This window comes from Cygnus olor, chromosome 8 (genome assembly GCF_009769625.2).
Source record: "Cygnus olor isolate bCygOlo1 chromosome 8, bCygOlo1.pri.v2, whole genome shotgun sequence".
Classification (NCBI taxonomy): Eukaryota; Metazoa; Chordata; class Aves; order Anseriformes; family Anatidae; genus Cygnus; species Cygnus olor.
Genome location: NC_049176.1, coordinates 17,385,955 through 17,406,424, shown reverse-complemented (window position 1 = coordinate 17,406,424; position 20,470 = coordinate 17,385,955). Strand labels below are relative to the sequence as shown.

General features: G+C 38.2%; 1 protein-coding gene across 1 annotated transcript; it reads left to right on the top strand.

Moving 5' to 3' along the window:
- The first annotated feature begins 797 nt into the window (after positions 1-797).
- SH3GLB1 (SH3 domain containing GRB2 like, endophilin B1) lies at positions 798-19,518 on the top strand. The gene is made up of 10 exons (XM_040564850.1): positions 798-964; positions 4,386-4,527; positions 5,407-5,535; positions 6,255-6,388; positions 6,760-6,852; positions 12,951-13,040; positions 13,581-13,680; positions 14,023-14,026; positions 17,838-18,069; positions 19,047-19,518. Exons 1-10 carry the CDS (start codon positions 893-895, stop codon positions 19,152-19,154), a joined length of 1,104 nt encoding a protein of 367 aa, XP_040420784.1. The 5' UTR covers positions 798-892; the 3' UTR covers positions 19,155-19,518.
- Positions 19,519-20,470: the final 952 nt, after the last annotated feature.

The window sequence follows — 20,470 nt, the reverse complement described above, 5'->3', positions numbered from 1 at the left end:
GTCCCTCTCCTTAGCAGCAGTGCTATGGGTACAACGGGAACTTGACACGGCTTGGCTTTTGTTTTGGCTTTAATTCCTGGAATCTGACCAGCACTTAAGAAAGATTGTGTTGGTTCTTCCGGTTACTTCCTTGTTCTGGAATTCACTTCCTGCCTTCGTGCCCTAGGATTTCCTCCAACTTTATCAAACCTAGCCTGGGGTTACTTAACATTAGGATTAGTCGGTGAATTACCTCGCCAAATGACCAGGTTCACTTTCAAGCAGGGAATATTAATTCATGGCTAATGATAACACCTTGTGAACCTTTCAAACTAGCTAGCCCATGCCAAAGGTCCTTTTTTCCTTCTTGAGCATTCGAAACTAACAATGAGGGATGTTAAAATAGTGGAAAAATTATTAAAACCAGAGACTATTTTCTTCTAACTTGCTTTATTGGTGGCGCTAAGTTACGTTATGGTACTCGAGGCGTTTTCAAATACTCCTGTGATGTTCGGGCGCTACTTTACGGTTGTGTCTCTGCACAAAACCAACAGTTTCTGAACGACCGCTTCCAGGCTGTGCCCGGCTCACGCTCTCACAGAACGCCCTGAGGCGGGCGGTAACGGCGGGCGCCTCCCTCAGGCGGCGCGCGAGGCACGACCCCGCACGGCCCCTCACGGCCGCCCCCCAGCGGCGGGCAGCACCGCCCGCCCGCCCGGTCCCGCCCCGGCGCCGCGCTCGCCGTCGTCCCTTGCGCGGCCGATCCGGGCCCTGCGCCTGACGCCGCGGCCGCGCCCAATCGGCGGCGGCGCCGGGCCCGGGCCCTCCCCCCGGCGGCTCCCCACAGGGCCGGGCCGGGCCGGGAGCGGCGGCGGCCGCCGGAGCTGAGTCAGCGCCGTGCCGCCGCCGCAAGATGAACATCATGGACTTCAACGTGAAGAAGCTGGCGGCCGACGCGGGCACCTTCCTGAGCCGCGCCGTGCAGGTAGGGCCGCCCCGCGGGGTGGGGTGGGGCGGAGGGGGCACCGCCGTGACTGGGCTCCGTGAGGCCGCCGCGGGGCGTTGGCCCGGCCCGGGGGTGGCGGGGGCAGCCCGGTGCTCCTGCGGCTCCGCCCGGGGAAGCGGGGCTCCGACGGGACACGCCGAGGCTGCTGTCTGCCGGGGGTGGGCTGGTTCGGGGCTCGTTGGGCAGCCTATTGTTTCTGAGTCGGTTTTCCCTTTTCTTCACGCTGAGGGCACTGTAATTGGCTTTTGTTCCTTCGCCGTTTTCTTGAGCCGTAATCCTCTTTCTTTACATAATCAAACCTGACCAGATTTCCTGTGGGGAGGTGGAGGTCCGAGCAGAGCGTAGTAATTCGCTGTGGTTTCTCGTGATTTTTCCGTGGGTCACGGTCAGGTTTGGCACGGGATTAAAGAGGTTATCTGGTGTGATCAGGCTGACGTATTGGCCTAAATCTCCATGTTCAAGCAGAACCAGCAATCAGCAGCAGAGCTCTGAAAATACAACCTCATCAGAAAACATTATTGCTCCGATTGCAATGAACTCCAAGTAGTAGTTGTGGCTTTCCTTTGTGATGGAGGTCTTTCCATGCCCCCCCTTCCACGGCTTCTGTCAGGGCTGTGTGCTTCCCAGCCTGTCTTCCTTTCTTCAGCTTTTCTTGCTGGCCAAGGGAAAAAGGGATGTGAAGTTCACCCCTCATTGTAAGAGCCTGTGGCGGGACCTTGCGATTTTTGTCATCTCCTAAAATGAGAAGCGTAATGAAGCCGCTGAGAGGGAGGAGCGAATCCTTCACACATTATTGCGGTCCGAGTGGCTAATGCTGTGTGTGCTACTGCTGCTCCTCCCGTTTTGTTTCTTTATTTGTGTTACTGGCTATGGGAGGCCTACAGATGAGATTGAGAGGCAATCTGTTTGTGGATTTGTTTTTTTTATGTTTGGGCATCATTGGATAATACGGTGTAATCTGACAGTAGTTCCTTTGGTATTAGAAACAAACAAATGAAACAGTTCAGCGGCATAAAATGGTGTGTAAGAAAATCACTTAACTTCCATTTCAACTTATTTCAGCCATCTTACAAGACAGCGAACACCTTGTTAGAGGTTTCACAGGCTTTTCTGTTCCAAGGGGATTGGGACTCTTACTAACAAGCACCTGATGCTTATGTTCCAGAAAACCTTTTTCTCTGTGAGACTATTCCATATTCAGACTGCTATATTCATTTCTACATTCATTATCTATGGCAAAGTTGAGCCTACCAGCTGTCTGCATCCCAAAACTGTCCTTTCTTCCGTCAAGTAGAAAATGCTTTGAATGACTTGTTCTCAGTGAATCTTGCAGCAGCTCCAATTTGTGGAGCAAAGCAGAAAACAAGCGTAGTATTTGAGGTAAAATAAATAATGTCACAGAGTGTAGTAGTAGGAATGTGTCCTTCCTCTTGCCAGGCCCTGTAATTGACAAGCTGCATGTATAGCAAATGGGAATGAGCTGGGCTTTTCCTCTTTAGTAGTAGGAACACTTTTATTACCCGTGACTTCTACCTGAAGTTAGAGGCTGTCTTGATGTAACTTCTCCTTCTAGGGATTTTGCAGTGCAAACTCAAAATGTCGATGGGGCCACAGTAACCCAGTTGTTTGCAGAACAGTACACTTTCCTTCTGTGTAAACTGGTCACATTCATGCAACCTGTGTGCATATTTGGAATTTGGTAGCGATAGCTTGGTAGGTGTCTTGCTGATGTGACTTGTTACAGAAAGCTGTTCTGGAATCCATACCGTCAAACTACTATTTTCTATATGCTCTGTATTGCTTTTTTTTTTTTTTTTCTCCTTTAAGTGGGTACAGGAAGTCTAACATGGAGTAAGCAGCCCTTACACTGCAAAGTAGAGTTCTGGAAATATTAAGTGAAAAGGCCATTTTGTAAACAAATACAATTCTTTGTAATTAGTCAAATTCAAAGCCATTTATATTGTATTCTAATGAATCTGTTAAAAGTTTTTGAGAACTACTTACAGTGCCTGACCTTGTTTTAAGGAGCCTTTTAAACAATAGTAGTAGCAGGTCCATACCTAAATTCTATTCCCTCCCTATACTGCAGCTGAACTTTCTCACCAAGGCAGCTTACTTTTATGTACAACCCTAAATGCTGCAGCATGCCTCTAGACTTTAGATGTGCACACTATCAAAGCTGGTTTTGTTCTATGTGAAATGGAAATTAAAACCAACTTGGACAATGCAGTTTTATTTGTATTACGTTCTTGTGTTTTACTGTGAGTTTAAATATTCCACCTAAGAGCTTGCTAAGAATCAGGTTTGACAGTTGGAGTGCTTCTAGTACTGTTTTCTTAACTGGAAAGACTGTTAAGGATTTAATCCTAAACCAGGTTCTTCTGAGAATGCCTGCCTTTGAACAGGCTGTCAAGTGATGAGATCATCATCATCATGCGGAACCACCGATCCGAGGAAAGTCAGGCCAAGCCCTTAGTTCCGGTTTTGTTTTGTTCCCTGACATGAAACGTGTCTTCCTTCTCTCCCAGGGAACTGGGACTGAAGTACAAACTGGTTGTGGAGTAATAAGACTCGACATGAATTTAATATCAACTGAAATGAATCGTCTACTGTATTTATTTAGCTAAATGCAGTTGCATTGGATTTCACTAAAAATACAGCTTGAAAGAGAACTCAAGAGGTCAATTTACTGTTTCTGTAAAGCTTAACAGGATCAGTTTTATCTAAGCAGTTCCTGAAGCATTTGTCTGTCCTATTCTAAAATGCCCTCTCCCTCCTCCCTGACCAGTGTATATTCCACAACTTCCCAGGACAGTCTTATTTTAACGTTCAGTCCTTGCCTTGAAAGCTTTCTCTGATGTCTGATTTAAATCACCATACTGAATTTTGAACCCACTGCTTCTTGCCCTATTTGCTGTAGACAGGATAACACTCTAAATACAGTAAAGGTATCTGCAGTGAGAATCTGTTACGTCTTCAGCTTTCCCCATGGGAGAAGGGACAACCTTAATTACAAAACTCAGAATGCTGAATTAATCTTGAAGTTGCCTCTGTTACCTCTGGGCTCTCTTGGCTCTTGTTTTCATGAGCACTGTGCAAAGTTGGACAAAATGCTTCAAGTGAGAACTCTTGGTAGCAAGAAGAGGTAGACCAGAAGATTTCTTCATAATGTTGTAAATTACCCTCCTCATCTCAGTGTGAGTAAAAACCCCTTCCCTTTTTTTTTGCTGATGATAATGGTGGATTGTTGAACTTAACTTTCAAATCTATCCTTAGGTTTTCAGTGATGTCTGAATAACTTGATGTGCAAGCAATGAGAGTGAATAGTTACTGTCTTAAACTTGCACTGGGAAACTATTTCTATGAATTAACTGTTTTCAACCTGTTTGACTAACCATAGTTCACAGAAGAAAAGCTTGGTCAAGCAGAGAAGACTGAACTGGATGCTCACCTGGAGAACCTCCTCAGCAAAGCAGAATGCACTAAGCTGTGGACAGAGAAAATAATGAAACAAACAGAAGTGTTATTGCAGCCAAATCCAAGTAAGGAGTCCTTTTTTTTGTTTTGTTTGCAACTTTTGAATTCATAGCCTTGCCAGTGTAAATGTTTACTGGCATAGGTATTGCCTAAATTATGACTAACTTCAGCAGTTTTGAAGGCTGCAGTTACAGAGGGGCACACTTCGAAGAGCCACTGGGAATCGGAGGTGCTGTACCAATTGCTTTCTTCCTGTTCTTCTGTAACCTTTCAAATGTAAAAGGCTTTAAACTATAGCATTGGTTCCCTACTCTAGTAGTGGATCTAGTGGATTTTTGTTTTGCTTTGTTTCCTTTTAAAATGAATTTCTGACTCCAGATCCAGAAATATTAGGTGTCTGTAAGAACTCTAAAGTTTTTCATGCAGATGCAGTGGCTCAAGGAATTTCATTGCTCTATTTCATAATATTAAACTTCCTGTACAATACAAATCATTTTGAAGCAGGCAAGAAGAACTGAAATGTTTGTTCCTAACAATTCCTTTACTAAATACTTATTTTCTCTAGATGCTGAGTCTTTAACACTTCCCAGCTTTGTAGTTTTCTATGCGTGGTACTTTTGGTTTGTATTTAAGGAGAAGTGTTTAAGTTAGAGTGAAGACTTCTGGCCCAAATTTTTAAAACCCGATTATAGGAGGGGGAAAAAAAAAAAGTATAGCTTTTCACTTTCACGGAAGACTCTAAGAAGCACTTGAAGCAAGCATGACAAATGTGGAATATAGATAGTCTCCAAAAACAGTATCTTCAACTTCACATTGTTTGCTTAATGTTGAGTTTGAATATCTGGGTTTAGAAATTCTGCTTTCTTTTTCCTTTTTATTTTTTTTCTTTTCTACTTGTAAGTTGTGTTTTGAGTGATAGTGTTTGAAATACACATTTTTTTTAGATGCCAGGATAGAAGAATTTGTCTATGAGAAACTGGACCGGAAAGCACCAAGTCGTATGAATAATCCAGAGTTACTAGGCCAGTATATGATCGATGCTGGTAATGAATTTGGCCCAGGAACAGCCTATGGTAAGTGAAAACAACAAATGAAGGGGAGAGGGGGGAAAATGCACAGATCTCTTCTTTTCTGAACAATGTAAAATTATATTTCTCATCTTCCTCTAGGAAGTTACCTCGTGTGTTACAAAAGTATTTATTGTCTGAGAACTTAGTGAGTGCATCTTCTAACTCAGTCTTGAGGGTTTGTTGAAACATACTAATGAGAACTGTATTCCTGATCTACTAACTTGAGCTTCCTTACCTAACTTACAACAAAATTTCAAAGTATTGTTCGGTTAATGTACAAAAGCTACATGCATGAAGTTGGAGCTGATCATGGGGGTGAGGAGAGAAGCATTTTCTAGTAGCTAAGCAGGTGTTTTCCTTGTTATCAAGTACTCTTGTTTAATTACTTTTAAATGTGGTACAAGGGAAGGAAGTTGTTAGATTAATATACGGATTACAATATCCAATCCTAACAGGTGTGCACAATGGCGTTGCCATATCTAATGCAGCTTCTACAATGCTGTATTTATTTGTATTGAAATCTGGCCTTGCCCTGTGATTGATATTAATATAAAACAAGAAGAATTAGCATTATTAGGTGATTCTAATGTATTTTGAAAGTACCTAATATGGTGTTGGATAGTCTTTCAAACTGTTGGCTTTAATTCTTGTTCCCATAGTAACTTGTTTTGATAACCACCTGCCTGAATTGCTGTGAAACTATCGTATTTTCTCACTTGCAGGAAATGCACTCATTAAATGTGGAGAAACACAAAAGCGAATTGGAACAGCAGACAGAGAACTAATTCAGACTTCTGCTATAAACTTTCTTACTCCCCTAAAAAACTTCATTGAAGGAGACTACAAAACTATTACTGTAAGTTGAAGCGTGTGTTCTTCAGCATTTCAAAATGGTTGGAAGTGTAAATTTCTGAAGTAGTAGATAACTGTGCACTATTGGTTTCCTCAAACTAATTTAGAAAAGGTCAGATAAAATTGTGCCCTTGTTGTATTCTCCTTCCTTTTGACCAATCAAAATTCTGAAGTCTTGCTTTTTGTAACTATTGTACTTTTAAAGGTACATGCCTTGAGTATAAACTGTGTGAGGATAGTTAGGAGCTAATTCTGCTTCTTTGTTCAACTGGAGAACCCTTTTTGTATGTGATGTTGGGGGGGGAGGGATCCAAATAGACAGGATTTTGCTTTTGAATCTGCTTTATCTCATGAACTAACCTAACTTGCTTTCAGAAAGAACGTAAACTATTACAAAATAAAAGACTGGATTTGGATGCAGCAAAAACCAGATTGAAGAAGGCAAAAGTTGCAGAAGCTCGAGCCGCAGTAAGTAGTATTTTAAACTTGTCCATAACTTTCACACTTGTTATAAATAAGTCTGACTTCTTGGTTAGGTTTCCAGTACTAGCTTCTTGCCATCACTTTTTTTTCTAGGTGAGATAATTTATTAGAAATGCGTCACAAGGAAATGAAAGTGAATTGCTGATCAAGATGTTAGTCTCTTATTTTAAGGTGTTCCATTCAGCTGAATTTACTTGATCCAAGTAAATATTCTACCCTTGTTCACTACTAGATGAGCCTGTAGTGCCAAAAATAACTTGCTACAATCTGCCAGACAGTTGTAAGTATAAATCATGCAGGGTCTTGAGGAAATCTGTGACAAAACACGTTTGTCATGTCATAAATCCTGGTGTTTATTTTAATTTTAGATTTTATTTATTTGAATCTTTGCAAGTGTTGAAGCATACATACAATCCCAATTTATATACCCATCTAGACTTAACATCACTATATCAAAATCTTGTAGTTTCTTGCTTCACATCACTAAACAAGACAGGACTCTTAAACTTGCATCTCTTAACCATTCTTATTGCCTCAACTAAAAAGCTGCTTAAGATATCTATAAATTCAGTATTTTAAGTACTGCAGACTAGATAATCAAATGTATGCAATTTCAGCAGCATGTGCTTGAAGTGTTTTCAGAATTATCTACTGACTGAAATTGCAACAGTTAGTGAAAGAAACGATGGATACTGAAGTGACTGCTACCACCCCACAACCTTCTGCCTTGGGAGTTAGGGCATTTAGTGCAGTAGGTTTCACGCACTCAGATTCTGAAGAAATACTGAGTTTAAATGGAAGAATGTGCATGGTGTGCAGCATGAAGAGGCAGAAATGGGATTCTCAGACTTTGCTGGTGTTTCTGAATAGATCACTGTTCTAAAGGTCTCAGAAGCATCATTGGTGTGACTGAGCTTCATAGATGAAGCACCTCACATCTTTGGGGTGGTGATCATTTCTAAAAAAACAACAAACAAAAAACACAAGCAAACAAAAAAACCCACATCTGCCTTATGGTTCTGCCTTTGTCAATCCTCCATGTCATGCATGCTATCCCTGTGTATTTAAACAATTGATAGGTTTTTAGATCCATGTACACATTTTTCCTTGTGTTATGTTAATTTTATGCAAAAAGTTAATTTTCTGCTTGTCAAACTTTCTGTAATTTGTAAGGTTACTAATGGAGTGCAGAACAGGTGATTAGTCATCTCGCAGTGGAATTTGGAAGCACTGAATAGAGTAGCAATGGATAATAAACTATTCCTTTACTTGGATTTGTTCAAAGTTAATTTCCCTGTTCCCCAATACCCCCCTCAAGGAAAAAAAAAAAAGTTTTGCTTATTATCGTGGTAGCAGGTATACGTTGTACTTCTTAAGTAGAAATACCGTGAGGAAATTGTTCCTGCTGAGTTTACTATTAAAAGGAAGGTTCTGTGTTGAGTTTATTAGTTCCATCACCAGTGTAATCATCCAGAGCTGCATGCTTGGACAAAACTATTGACAGTTGCTGCTGCTGCTACTTGACCAGTCTTAAATATTCTTATAACAAGTAATTCAGTTTTACTCACAAGTAATTTTGTGGTGGTAGAGCATGAAACTCGAGGCTTCTTACATCACTACCTTGCCTATACTTCAACTTTAATTACATTTTGACAGCAGTATGCCTGTCTGAGAAGTATTGGATTTTAGAGTTCCCAGAGAAGTGAAAAAATTGCATCTCTACTTTTACCCTCTGCAATATAGAAAGGGAGGCTAACATGGATATAGGTGTGATGACATGGTTTGCCTTCTGCTGGCTCACTTCTTTTTGAAGGAAGATGTCTGACAAACACAGCTGAACCTGATAGGCTAGCAAAATGTATTGAATCAAATGTTTGTTTCACTACTTTATTCGTCAGGATGGAATAAAGTCATAAATTAGGATCTACTTTTAAATATTTTTCCTGTTGTAAATGTATTTGAAGTTATTTTACCATGCTTATTGTACAACTGAAGTAGCTTAGATCAGTATTTAGAAGAGCTAAATAAAACTGTTTGAATTTCAATATTCAGTTCATAGTCTTGCTTAGCTTAAACTTGCAGCGTTTGGTGCCAATAATCTGTTCACCTGCTATATTCACTGTTGTAACTTGCTTTTGTCTTTTATCTATGTATTTAAGCAACTAAACACCTCTCAGCCTGAAGAGAATAACATTATGGTAAATGTCTCTTACGTGCTCAACTTGCTGCATGTAAAATGGCTGAAGGTTTGTTGGCCTCCTGTGTTCATTCATTTTCTGTCAAATGGTTCCTCTTGCTATCCTGCTAATTTGGCTTTGTTTCAGACATTTTCCATTCCAAACAGGGTCTGTAGCTAACTTATATATAAGTATACTAAATACACTTCTGGTGTATAGCATTAGATGTTTTCATCAGAAATATTTCTGATGATCTGAAAATATGCAATACTGTGTTTGCATTCATATGAATTTATTAGTGTAAATTTAAGCTGCAAAGGAATCGATTACTTTTTTTATCCCTTGTGAAATTAGTTTTACCCATTGAAGGGAAAGGAATTATTTTATTTTCGTGTTTTCATAGGGGTAGGAATAAGTGATGTGAAACAGCCAGGAATATGCAGAAACTATTCATTTTCTTCAAGCTGTCTTTTATGAATAGCTGGAACTGGGTAATGTCACATATGTGAAGGGCTTAACTTAAGTATGGTTTTAGCACCATAATTGTGAAAGTGGGGGAGGAGGGTGTTAATAATGTACAGCAGTTTGTCGTGACATAGTTTGGGTCTGGGATCTGCACAGCATCGTGGGTCTCATTGCAGTAAGTGTTACAGGTTTCTCAGTTGTGATCAGGTAAAGGAGCACCTAAGTTTGTTTGTTTCAACTTGCTTCTGCAGCTTTTATGGACGTTTCTTCCTACCAAAGTCCTGATTGTGTCATCTTCTTAGAACTGGAGAAATAGGGAGGTTAAAGGACAGCTGCATTGCAAGAGGGGATTGGGACAGCAAGGTGAAGTAATTAAGTTCTAGAGTAAATTCCTTGCAGTTCTATGACTGCTGTGCTACGTGCTCCTACTTGAATTCTCAATTTGAGAGTATTTTATTAAGCTTAGTTTCAATGAAAATTCTTGTGAAATAAGAAACTGGTAATGGAATTAGCAAGAGAAATCATTAATTTGTCTGTTTCAGTGTTTATCTAATGTGTTGTTAAACTGAGAATAGCTTTCCATAGTTTCCAGTATTCTAACATATCAAGATAACCTAACTTCATCCATATAGTATCTTAGTTTTATTCATATCACTTGCTAATCTTAAATCTTAAACTGTAATAATGTTACAAGTATATATTTAAATCGGTCAAGTTCTACATGTCAGGTATTTTTCAGTGTATGAACTTATTTATGAATTTATTGCAGAGATTAAGTGCTATCTGTACTTAATTTAGCTTCATTGTATATGAAGGGCTTTAGGCAATTAGCTTTTTCATAGAGCCTCTCAAATCTCTGTGAAGTTCTGAGGACAGAAAAATAATTAAAAGACAGCATAGAGTTGCATTCTGTAATAAAGTACCACCAATCTCTAAGTTTGTGTATGTTTTTATTTTTCCCCACACTTTTAATGCTGACTAGATATGGGCTGAGGAAGTGACAAAAGTAAGTAAACAATTTAGAAATGGCAGAATTCTGAAACAATAACTTGTGCTGGCATAATGTAATAAAGGATATTGCATGTTGTTGATTTTGGTCTAATGCTGTTGCATTGCATCAGAATACTCTGGTTCCCTCTAGGGCCTTCCAAATTCCAATGGCGATACAAAGTCTGTAGCATGTCTTATAGTAAGCTGTTTCTGGCTAACTGTTGCTTAGTACCATATGACTGTCATGTGACAAGACAGACTAGAAAAAGAACTACAAGACTTGTCTCTCAAAAGTTACTGGCAAGGTGTCCTGTTAACAATGAACCCTTTAAGCTTTTTTTTGAAAATTTTCAGAAAGGTAAAGGTATGGTAATCTAACCTGTCCTGAAAAACACTGACCATCAGCTTTTACTCAGAACATAAAGCAGTATACAAAACACTGGAGTGCTTGCCAGAAATGTCAATAAAACCATGTGACATTGTTTTTTATTACAGCCCTTCTCCATACTGTCACAAGAGAATGCAGCGCTTAGCTTAAGCAACTGAAATTAGGAAGTAGGTACATCTGAAAAATAACTGGGCTGAAGGGTGGTTCTTCAGCTCCTCTATAATATAAGGGAGACTAAAAGCTTTAAATCATGTCATGAATTACGTACATTCCTTTTTTTTTTTTTCTTAACCATATAGAAAGCAGATACTATTCAGAACAAACTATACCCCATGCATTATACTGAAGAAACCTGGACAGGTTCCTAAAGGCAATTGGTCAGTTATTCTCATGGATGTTTCGTCCTCTTACAGCTTCCTATTCTCATGTGTTTACTTACCTGGCAGGAAGAAAGAAAATGTTAGCAACTTCTGGCTTCAGAGAACTGGGAGACTAGTCTTTTAATCTCCAAATAGTTTATGTATTATTTTGTTGTTTTTGTAGAGGAAATTAAGATATTGGCTATACAGAAGGGAATGCTTTTCTTCCCCTCTCGGCTATCAGAATTGCTGTTTTCCACTGCTTGTTCTTTTATTTCTCTTGGGGACTTCCAGATGGATTTCACTGATATCAATACAAAGATTTAATAGGAAAATTCCAAGTGAAGTTTCTTGCCTCAACAAACTTCGAAAATGTAATTAGTTTGTAACTTGATACATACAATCTCTCAGTTTTGAGTAGGAAACACGCAGTACCCTATAGCTGCTTTCTCACTGTGCTTGATTAATGTGTAAGCCTTCACAGCTGCAGTGACTTAGACGAAAAATATTTCTTGAGTAACTGCGTTATTCTTCTGTGCTTATTTCTGAGATTAAGATCCTTCCACATGGCTTTCCATATTGATTAGCATTAATGCCATGCAAGAGCAAAATGTTTGCAACCACATAAAAACCTCAGGAAACTGGAAAAAATAGTTTCACGAAAATATATTTCCCTACTCCATTGTGCTAAGAAGAGTAACTGCTCTATCTTGGATTTAATGCAGATTTCCCCCTTGGGTTTGTTTCTGGGGAATAACAGAAGGAACTAAATGCATGTAAGCACTGAGGCAGGGTAATAAAGATTCCAGGACTGAGGACACTGTGTCTTGGAACAGTAAGTCTTAAATATTACAACATAGATTTCTGTGTATTTGTGTCTTTTGAGTAGTGTCCTTTTTTTCCAAAATACTCTGAAATAATTCAGTTCATGCTAGATTAAGTCCTTTAAAACTGCTATGATTGTTAGATCCAGTTAAAAATCCTTGATAGGTAGGTAACGAGGAAAAAACAAATTGTAATTCTTTAAGTATCAAAATTGAATCCAATCATTTTAATAGAAACTCTACTCTAGTTAGGATTAGAACATTTGATATAGTCCAGATACATTTTTTTAAGACACCTCAATTCCAAACTCCAGAAATAGTTTTAGTAGATTGGTGGTTAGTATGCAACATTAATATATGAAATATCCTGTTAGTCCTGACACAGATTTACGTCTAGCTGATTGTCGTGTGGTTGTCTGGCAAAAATCAGGTCAGGTTTACCCTAAATTACCTGAGTAGAGCCCTGTTAACTTGAAATATGGAAAAAAATCGCCTTGTCCTTGACTGCCACTGCTGTGCCAGCAGAACCTGTGGTTCAGACACTGTTGTGCTGATGAATACTTGGTTTGTTATTGGGAGAGGTGGGGTAATATTGCTGGCAGAAAAATGCCCTCCTTTTGCATATGTTGGATCTATGTGGTAGGTATCGGATGTTAAAGGTGTTTGTCATGTAGATAGAGCCTCGATGGTTCTGAACCTAGAAAACAATTATTTATTTTTGTGTAGTGAAAATCTGCAAAGAAGCAGCACAGGATTCAAACACCTAAACATGTGATTAAATGCATTTGTATGAGTAGCTCTGAATAAAATTGGACTGTTGTGATTGGAAAGTTTAATAGAATGCATTGTGCAAATACCTAATATGCATACTTGCTTTTAGTCTGAACAGGAAGTACGAATTACTCAGAGTGAATTTGACCGTCAAGCAGAGATTACCAGACTTCTGCTGGAAGGAATCAGCAGCACACATGTGAGTACACAAAAGGCGGGGGGTGGGGAACAGTTAAAATCCAGGCACTTCCTTTTAAAACAACAACAAAAATCTACACTAAACTACTTGGGAACAGTGGGCTACTAGATTTCACCTTACTGCCTTAAAAAGTATCCCACAGCCGTTTTTTTTTGTATTATACTTTAGTATCCACTGAATTTATTTTTAATTTTCCATTTACCTTGAACTCAGGTGTTTTCATTTTTATTCTTTCAATTTAGCTTTCCATTCATCAGATTAGATGAATATTGAAACCACAAAAACATGCTAAAATATTCTGTTGTGGAAACAATATTAGGTAAATGGCATGATGGTTGGACAGAACCTATTTTTTTGTGCTTGATTACGCTGATTTGTGACGTTTTATTGTAGCTACCTGCTAAATCCAGGCACAGTGCCTACGTGGCATAAATCCTGTGTCCTAATGTTGGCCTTACCAACGTGATGAGTAGACTCATCTTTCTAATGCAATCCGGAGTTTTTGCGGGCTAAAAACTTGAATTCCTTGCTGTGTTACAGGCACATCATCTTCGTTGTCTGAATGATTTTGTTGAAGCTCAGATGACCTACTATGCACAATGTTACCAATATATGTTGGATCTCCAGAAACACTTGGAAGGTAGTAACATTGTAAAAACTTCAGAAAAAAAAACTTTTCTAAGTGCTTATCAATAGTAGGAAAACTTGCACTGATACAACAGTAGTGAACACATGGGTTGTGCTGGACTAAGAGAAAATATCTCTTCTAGTGTAATTAATCTGTGATTCATAGAATCATAGAATGGTTTGCATAGGAAGGGACCTTAAAGATTCTCTGATTCTGACCCCCCTGCCATGGGCAGGGACACCTTCCACTTGCTTACCCTAATTACCCCAGTATAACTACTTCCCTAAGTCTACACATTGGACTAATGCCTGTTGAAGGTTATTTTATTGAGATTTTATATTTTTTATTATTGAGGAAGGTGAGCCCATGGTAACATTATTTAATGGCAAAAAAAAAAAATCTTGTTATTAATTGTAATCATTCAGTTATCTTATCCTTTTTGCTACAGAACCGCTGTACGATATAGGAAAAGTTGTTGCACTGCCCATAAATTCATGTTGCCTCTTAATTTGTAACTAGCCACTAACTGATTTGAAATGAAACTACGTTCTCCACTGTTGAGTCGCCAGCATATCTGTAATCAGTAATCCAAAACACCTGCAATGGAATGGGCAAGCTTATCTACTTTTAATGTTTTGTGGCTTTGGCGTTTTTTAAAGTAAGAGAAGAAACTGCCTGATGCTAATCTGTGTTCATAATTCTTTCTTTGTGGTTGGTGGTGATGTAAAGAGATATACATGCTTGCTTTTTATACAGTTTCTCCATTCAAATTCTTCTTTACCAGCCAGTCTGTCTTAGGGCTATTCCAAACCATATTATTTAGGTGAGCATATGCACTGAAGGGTTGTCTGTATTTAAAAGTTTACTGTAGTGGCTGTTTTAAATAACTGCCTCTATAAAGTATCTTTGCTTTTGTTTCTCGTGAAGAGGAAGTAAAAACAAAAGTGTTTTTAATTCTTGTCCTTTTCCTGACTTGCTACTTCCTGTGGTATTTTATGTCCTTTCCTCAGTTTGTTTAAATAGATAGTTTAAAGACTTTTCCAAAAAATCTTTAATCTGTCTTTTAAAGAAGCTACATCTTTAAAGCTACATTGCATTGAAAGAAGTATGCAATCTTAGGATTTGGTAGCACCTGAATGCGAGTTTTAGAACTGAAGTTTGAGAATAAACATTCACTGAAATAAGGACAAGTGCCTCTTATACTTCACCTACCCTTTAATATATTTACACAAATATTTTGAGAAGTTGTTTTTAAAATTTGTACTCTTATCCTAGTTTACTTGCCAAACAGAAAGCTTTAAGCATAATAGGTTTAACCTAAAGAACATATTTGTCATTAAAATCTTGCTATAGGATGTATAGCATATTTAGAACAGCTGTCTTTGTTTAAAATGTATGTAAACTGCTACAAGGTATAAAAATAGTATATTTGAAGAAAATACTGCCTTTAGGAAAACAGAAGGATATATCTTTATGTTGCTATGATCTTGTCATAATTTTATCAAAAATACTAACTGCTAGAAGACCAAAAGCTTAGAAGCTTTTAAAAATCCCAAGTTCCTTAATCAGCCCAATTAGGTTTATCTGCTTATGTGGGTTAAAACAGACAGGTTCTCAAGTTGCACTCCTTGCTTTGGAAGAGTTTCTCATTTTATAGGTACATGGTGGGCAGTATTTTTGGTAGCTATTGGATTAAGTAGGTGAACAGGGTATGTGAAGTGTTCTTCTCACGTTACACAGAGACAGATATAGCCACCAAATAAATAGCCTAGGCAGCTCAGTTAGGTTTTGGTTGTATTTGCAAGCACTCTGTCAGTTAAAAAGGGATATAAAGTGCTGGGTTACATGTGCTCTTTTCACACATCTCAGAACAACACTGTGCCATATCCTCATATGAAAGCCAAGAGCTGTGAGGGGCTATTTTTGTTTTTGAGATCTTTAGTGAACCAAAGGTGTGCCAGCTCTAAGTGGGATAGTTTGTTACTTGAAACAAAAACTTGGTTCCCGGAGTAGATGCATATTAAATGTTTTATCTGGCACGGAATCTAGGGCATAAACCCTAACCCAGTTCACAGTGAGACTATTCAAGTTCCAGGGCTGACCACTGATTTTGCTGATGTACTCTTCAGAGTCAGCTGTGGGCAAGGTGAGAAGAAAACTTTCACTCAGTTCTCTTTATATAAGTAGACATAGTTTTATGGATGCTTCTCTTCAGTGCAGCACCAGCTACTTATCCCTCTACTGCATTCTTCTCCTGAGTGGCTGCTTAAAGAATCAAATCTCCCAGGTTAAAAGCAGTATCTTTTTTTTGTTGTTGTTCCCCGTATTTAACTAAACAGATCTATTTCAAATATTCTAGTACTCTAGCTGTTTTTTTTCTTTCTGACAACTGCTTTTGCTCTGAATTTTCTCAGCTTCCCTGACAGCCAAGCCTAAGTTTTGGCAGCATTTAGTCTTCCATCTTACCCTTTGCTATTCACAAGCTGTGAAACTCCTACTACTCAAGTGCTGAAAAAAAAATTTAAATCCCAGACAATCTCTGTACAGCTGAAGATTTACAGTAATGTACCTACATAGAGCTTTGCAAAAAGTGAGACTTAATGCTTTACTGATTGACCGGGTGGTTAGAAAGTCTTAGTTTTCTTCTCCACTAGCTGTACAAACCAGTGACCTTTCAAACTGAGCGGAATGATCTACAAGTAATTACTGTGCTAACAGAGAACAGGTTTAGCAGTATATTAAACAGTTGTTTAATGATACTCATAAGCAGCTGATTGTCCCTTTAAATTTTGAATGCCAACTATGATAGTAATAAATATGTCACAAGGCACATCTGAGTTATCACTGTGAAAATGTTGTGGTGTTGATTTTTCTCCCTCTGTTCTGCTGATTTGATTTGCTTACACAAAAAAAAAAGTGTGGGGGGGTAACGTGTCCATATGCTGGATCGTAAAGAAAAAGCATCTATGCAGAAGGACTGATGAGCAAAGTTGTGTGGAATTGATTGACCAGTTGATGCATAGACTGGTCAGAAGAAGAGTGGAAGGAAATAGAGCTACAGGTCCACATCATCCTGACTTGGACTAATTCTCCCTGCTGACCCTCACCTTTTTCTCTGTCAGCTCTGCCATTTTTCAAAACCTTCACTGGCCTGCTCTTAAGGTATAATCAGATGAGCACTGGAACAAAGTAAGGCAACAAGGAATGACTGCATCAACTACTAAATGAGTTTTGTCTGCCATGGAACTTCATCACAGGATGCAGGGCAAAGTGACATAAGATGATAACCCAGTCTCACAGCTCATCATTCACAACCATGCTGTTCTGTCCCCTTTATCCCCCACCCCAAAATACGTGGCTCTCTTGCTCTCCTTTCTGCTCCTTCCACTTTTTAGACATGTTGTTTTGTCCTTTCTGTTGTATCACCTCTGTGTTGCAACACTTTTTTGCAATTCAGTTCATATATATATATATATATATATATATATATATATATATGTTTACTGGCTTATTTTTCAGGCACGTTAATGAGTTGAATTGACTTCATGGAAGTGTCTGGCAAGCAGTACAGCTGGCAAAGAACAAGCAGTAATCTGACCTAGAAAGGAGGGTCTTGAGTTGATTTAAGTTCATGTTTAGTGTTAAAAATATTTTTGCTTTACAACGTGCAGCTAGCTGGATCAACAAACTGATTTAGATAACAAAAATAGCTGTGACTTTTTTTCTGCTTTCAGAGGAGGGCTGTGTTTTTAACCTATATTATTTCCCTGATCTGGTTCACTAACACAAACCTTTGTGTAGCCATAAAACTGAGGAATTAGCAGGAGGGGGTGAAGGTTACTCTTACTGGCAGAGCTGCCAAAATAAATGTTTATTAAAATGAAGTGTGAATTAAGTCTGACCAATAGTACTTGCCTGTATTTTTTTAAAGTGGCAATTTTCAATTTTTTTTGCGGTGGCAATATTTATTTTAAAGTGTATTGGCTTGGTTTATACTATGCATTATGAACAAATCTTTATTTAGGTTTGTACAAATATCGGTGCTATCCAATTGCTGCTGTCTATTGCTGTCTATTCTGTAACTGATGAAGGCAAGAATACTAATTTAGGTGTGAAGGCATGTAGAACTGATTCACCCAGAAGTCTTTTTGTTTTGTTTTCCCCTACAGCTTTCCGTCTACTTTTCTCTCTAACAATAATCAGTCTTCCTCGACTCCTGTGCAGAGCATTTCTACTCCCTCAGTTTTGGCCTCAGCTTCTGCTTCATTGCCTTCAGTAAGCAATTCAATAGTTACATCAGGCATCAGTGAACTGAAGTCATCAAGTGGCAGCAGGAAAGCTAGAGTTCTCTATGATTATGATGCTGCAAACAGCAGTGAATTATCACTACTTGCAGATGAGGTAAGTTTTTTAAGTACCTTGGTCATTTAAGAGTAAACTCAGAATTCTTGTGACTATCTAGTTAAGATGTGCTACATGAAGAGATCTGTGTACTTGATTTTCTTTTTAATTAAACTTCAATAGTACTCTGAGAAGCTAGTGTCCTGTACCTGTATACCCTAATATTCTGTAGTGAGAGTTAACATTTGTTATGCCTGCTCAGCTTGCAAGAAGAATTTTCTAGACAATCAAGGTTCAACTATGCAGTCTTCCTTTTAACATACCTCTAGCACTGTTATCAATATAATTAGTCTTTCAAACACGAAATGTTGCATTTTGAGAAGAATATGGAAGTAAAACCACTTCTGGTTTTGGTGGCAGTGGTAGTTCTGTGCTTACTCCTCTTCTAATTGAATTCTTAATAGTTGAAAGTCAGAGAGCCTATACAAAGCAGGCAGAGATATAAAATAAAGTCACCTAGTTATGTGACTGTAGCTGAGTGGTGAAGAATAACATCCACAAAATATGTTATAACTTTTTAATGCATGCATTACTTACATATTTTTATTTGACTTTTATCTTATGTAGACAGCGACTTAGATGGAAGCTGTGGCCTCAGATTTTCTGTTAAGGTGTAGCCCATCAACATCACCTGTCTTTCTGTCATGTACTTGAAGATTCAGGGAACTTGCTTCTAGGTTGCCTGTTGATGACAGTATACAAGATACATAGATTAAAAAAACTAATAAAAGAGAAACAGTAATTAATTAAAAAAACTTCAGAAAAGAGGTGAAGTATTTTAACTATGCTACCGTATTTACTTCTTTTCCTTAACCAATGAAATAATTTTTATGAGCACTAGATTTGGTCTGTGGATATTCAAATGTTCAGTTTAACTTGGTTAATCCTGTTTCTAAGACCTTGTAAATCACATGAAGATAGACTCTTTTTTTTTTCCAGACAATTATAAGATTATAATGATGTGTTTCTATTTTTAGGTGATAACAGTGTATAGTATCCCGGGCATGGATTCAGACTGGCTGATGGGTGAAAGGGGAAGTCAGAAAGGCAAAGTGCCTATTACTTATTTAGAACTGCTAAACTAAATGGCTGGCCTGAATAAAGACTGTCAATTATGGTGACACCATATTTATATACAATTAATGTTATGTAAGCAGGTTTAAGTGTCTTCCATGTTTCTTTCTTGAGGGACAAATACCAGCCATTACAAACTGGCTTTTCTGCCAGCATGGTTGCATGGTAAATACTCTATTCAAACTTAATGTGTTTAAAGCTTTTACTTCATGTGCCAAGAACATGTTTCCTACAGATTTGTTTCTACTGAAGTTTTCACTAATACCAGCTTCTACTTTTGAGTAACCTAGATTGAAAGCAGAAGGTACTGTTTTCTACTGAATTTTTTCATTAATGGCAAAGCTTTTCTTCACATAAAATAAACTTATTGTGAACTGATGCAGGTGTAATGCATGTTATTTGAATAATCAAAAACAAACATGAAACGTAAACCTTAAATAAATCCATATGGGTTTGTTCCCAATACGTGTGGAGTAAAAATGTACTGAGGCATGTATCCACTGAATAACTTGTGCATTTAATCACCGTTGAAAAATGAAAACAGATGTCCTCTCTGTTGAAAACATAAGGCAAAATGCTAGTACGTTAAGGTTTTAAGCTGCACATAGGTGGATTGACACAAGTTAGTGACACACATTCTGACATCTTAATTTTGCTTTGTATTTGTACCCTTTAATTGCTTTCCAGAAAAGAGGCTAATTCACTCTGATGAGTAACTATCAAGATTCTTTCAACTGCAAATCTGGCTTTGTTAAATCAAGCACAGCATTTTTGCTAACCAAATATATACTCTCTCATTTAAGTAGTTCTGTAGATGAACATACATTTATTCAGATTATAGTTTTTAATAAAAATATAAAAGTCTATATTCACACTTCTTATGCTACAGTTTGTCATGTCCTAATTGGATCGAAGTAGTGTTATGCTTCTGCTTTGCAAGAGGACCTCCTTTAAGTGTGCGGGAAGTAAAAATGCCCCTTACTGTTTCATAAATAGTTTTTTCAGGCTGTAAAATGCTAAAAGGATAGATTGAGGGAATCTTTTTTTCTGAAGTAGCAGTAGATTTAATTCATTGAATTGGACTGGCTGCATGAAGAGAATAACTTACTTCCCAGTGGAAGGAAATTCCTTCCATTGCAGGAAGATGTATGGAGGACTTGTGGAAGTCAGCTTTAACTCTCAGCAGACGCTGGTACCAGGTGCTTAGCTAAATGTTTCTGATCAGCAACTTTAAAATTGTCAGTGTAAGCAAGTATTGATGAAACTTTCAACAATACAAATTACTTCAGTGGGATGAAATTTGTTGGTTTTTTTAGGTCATGTGTTG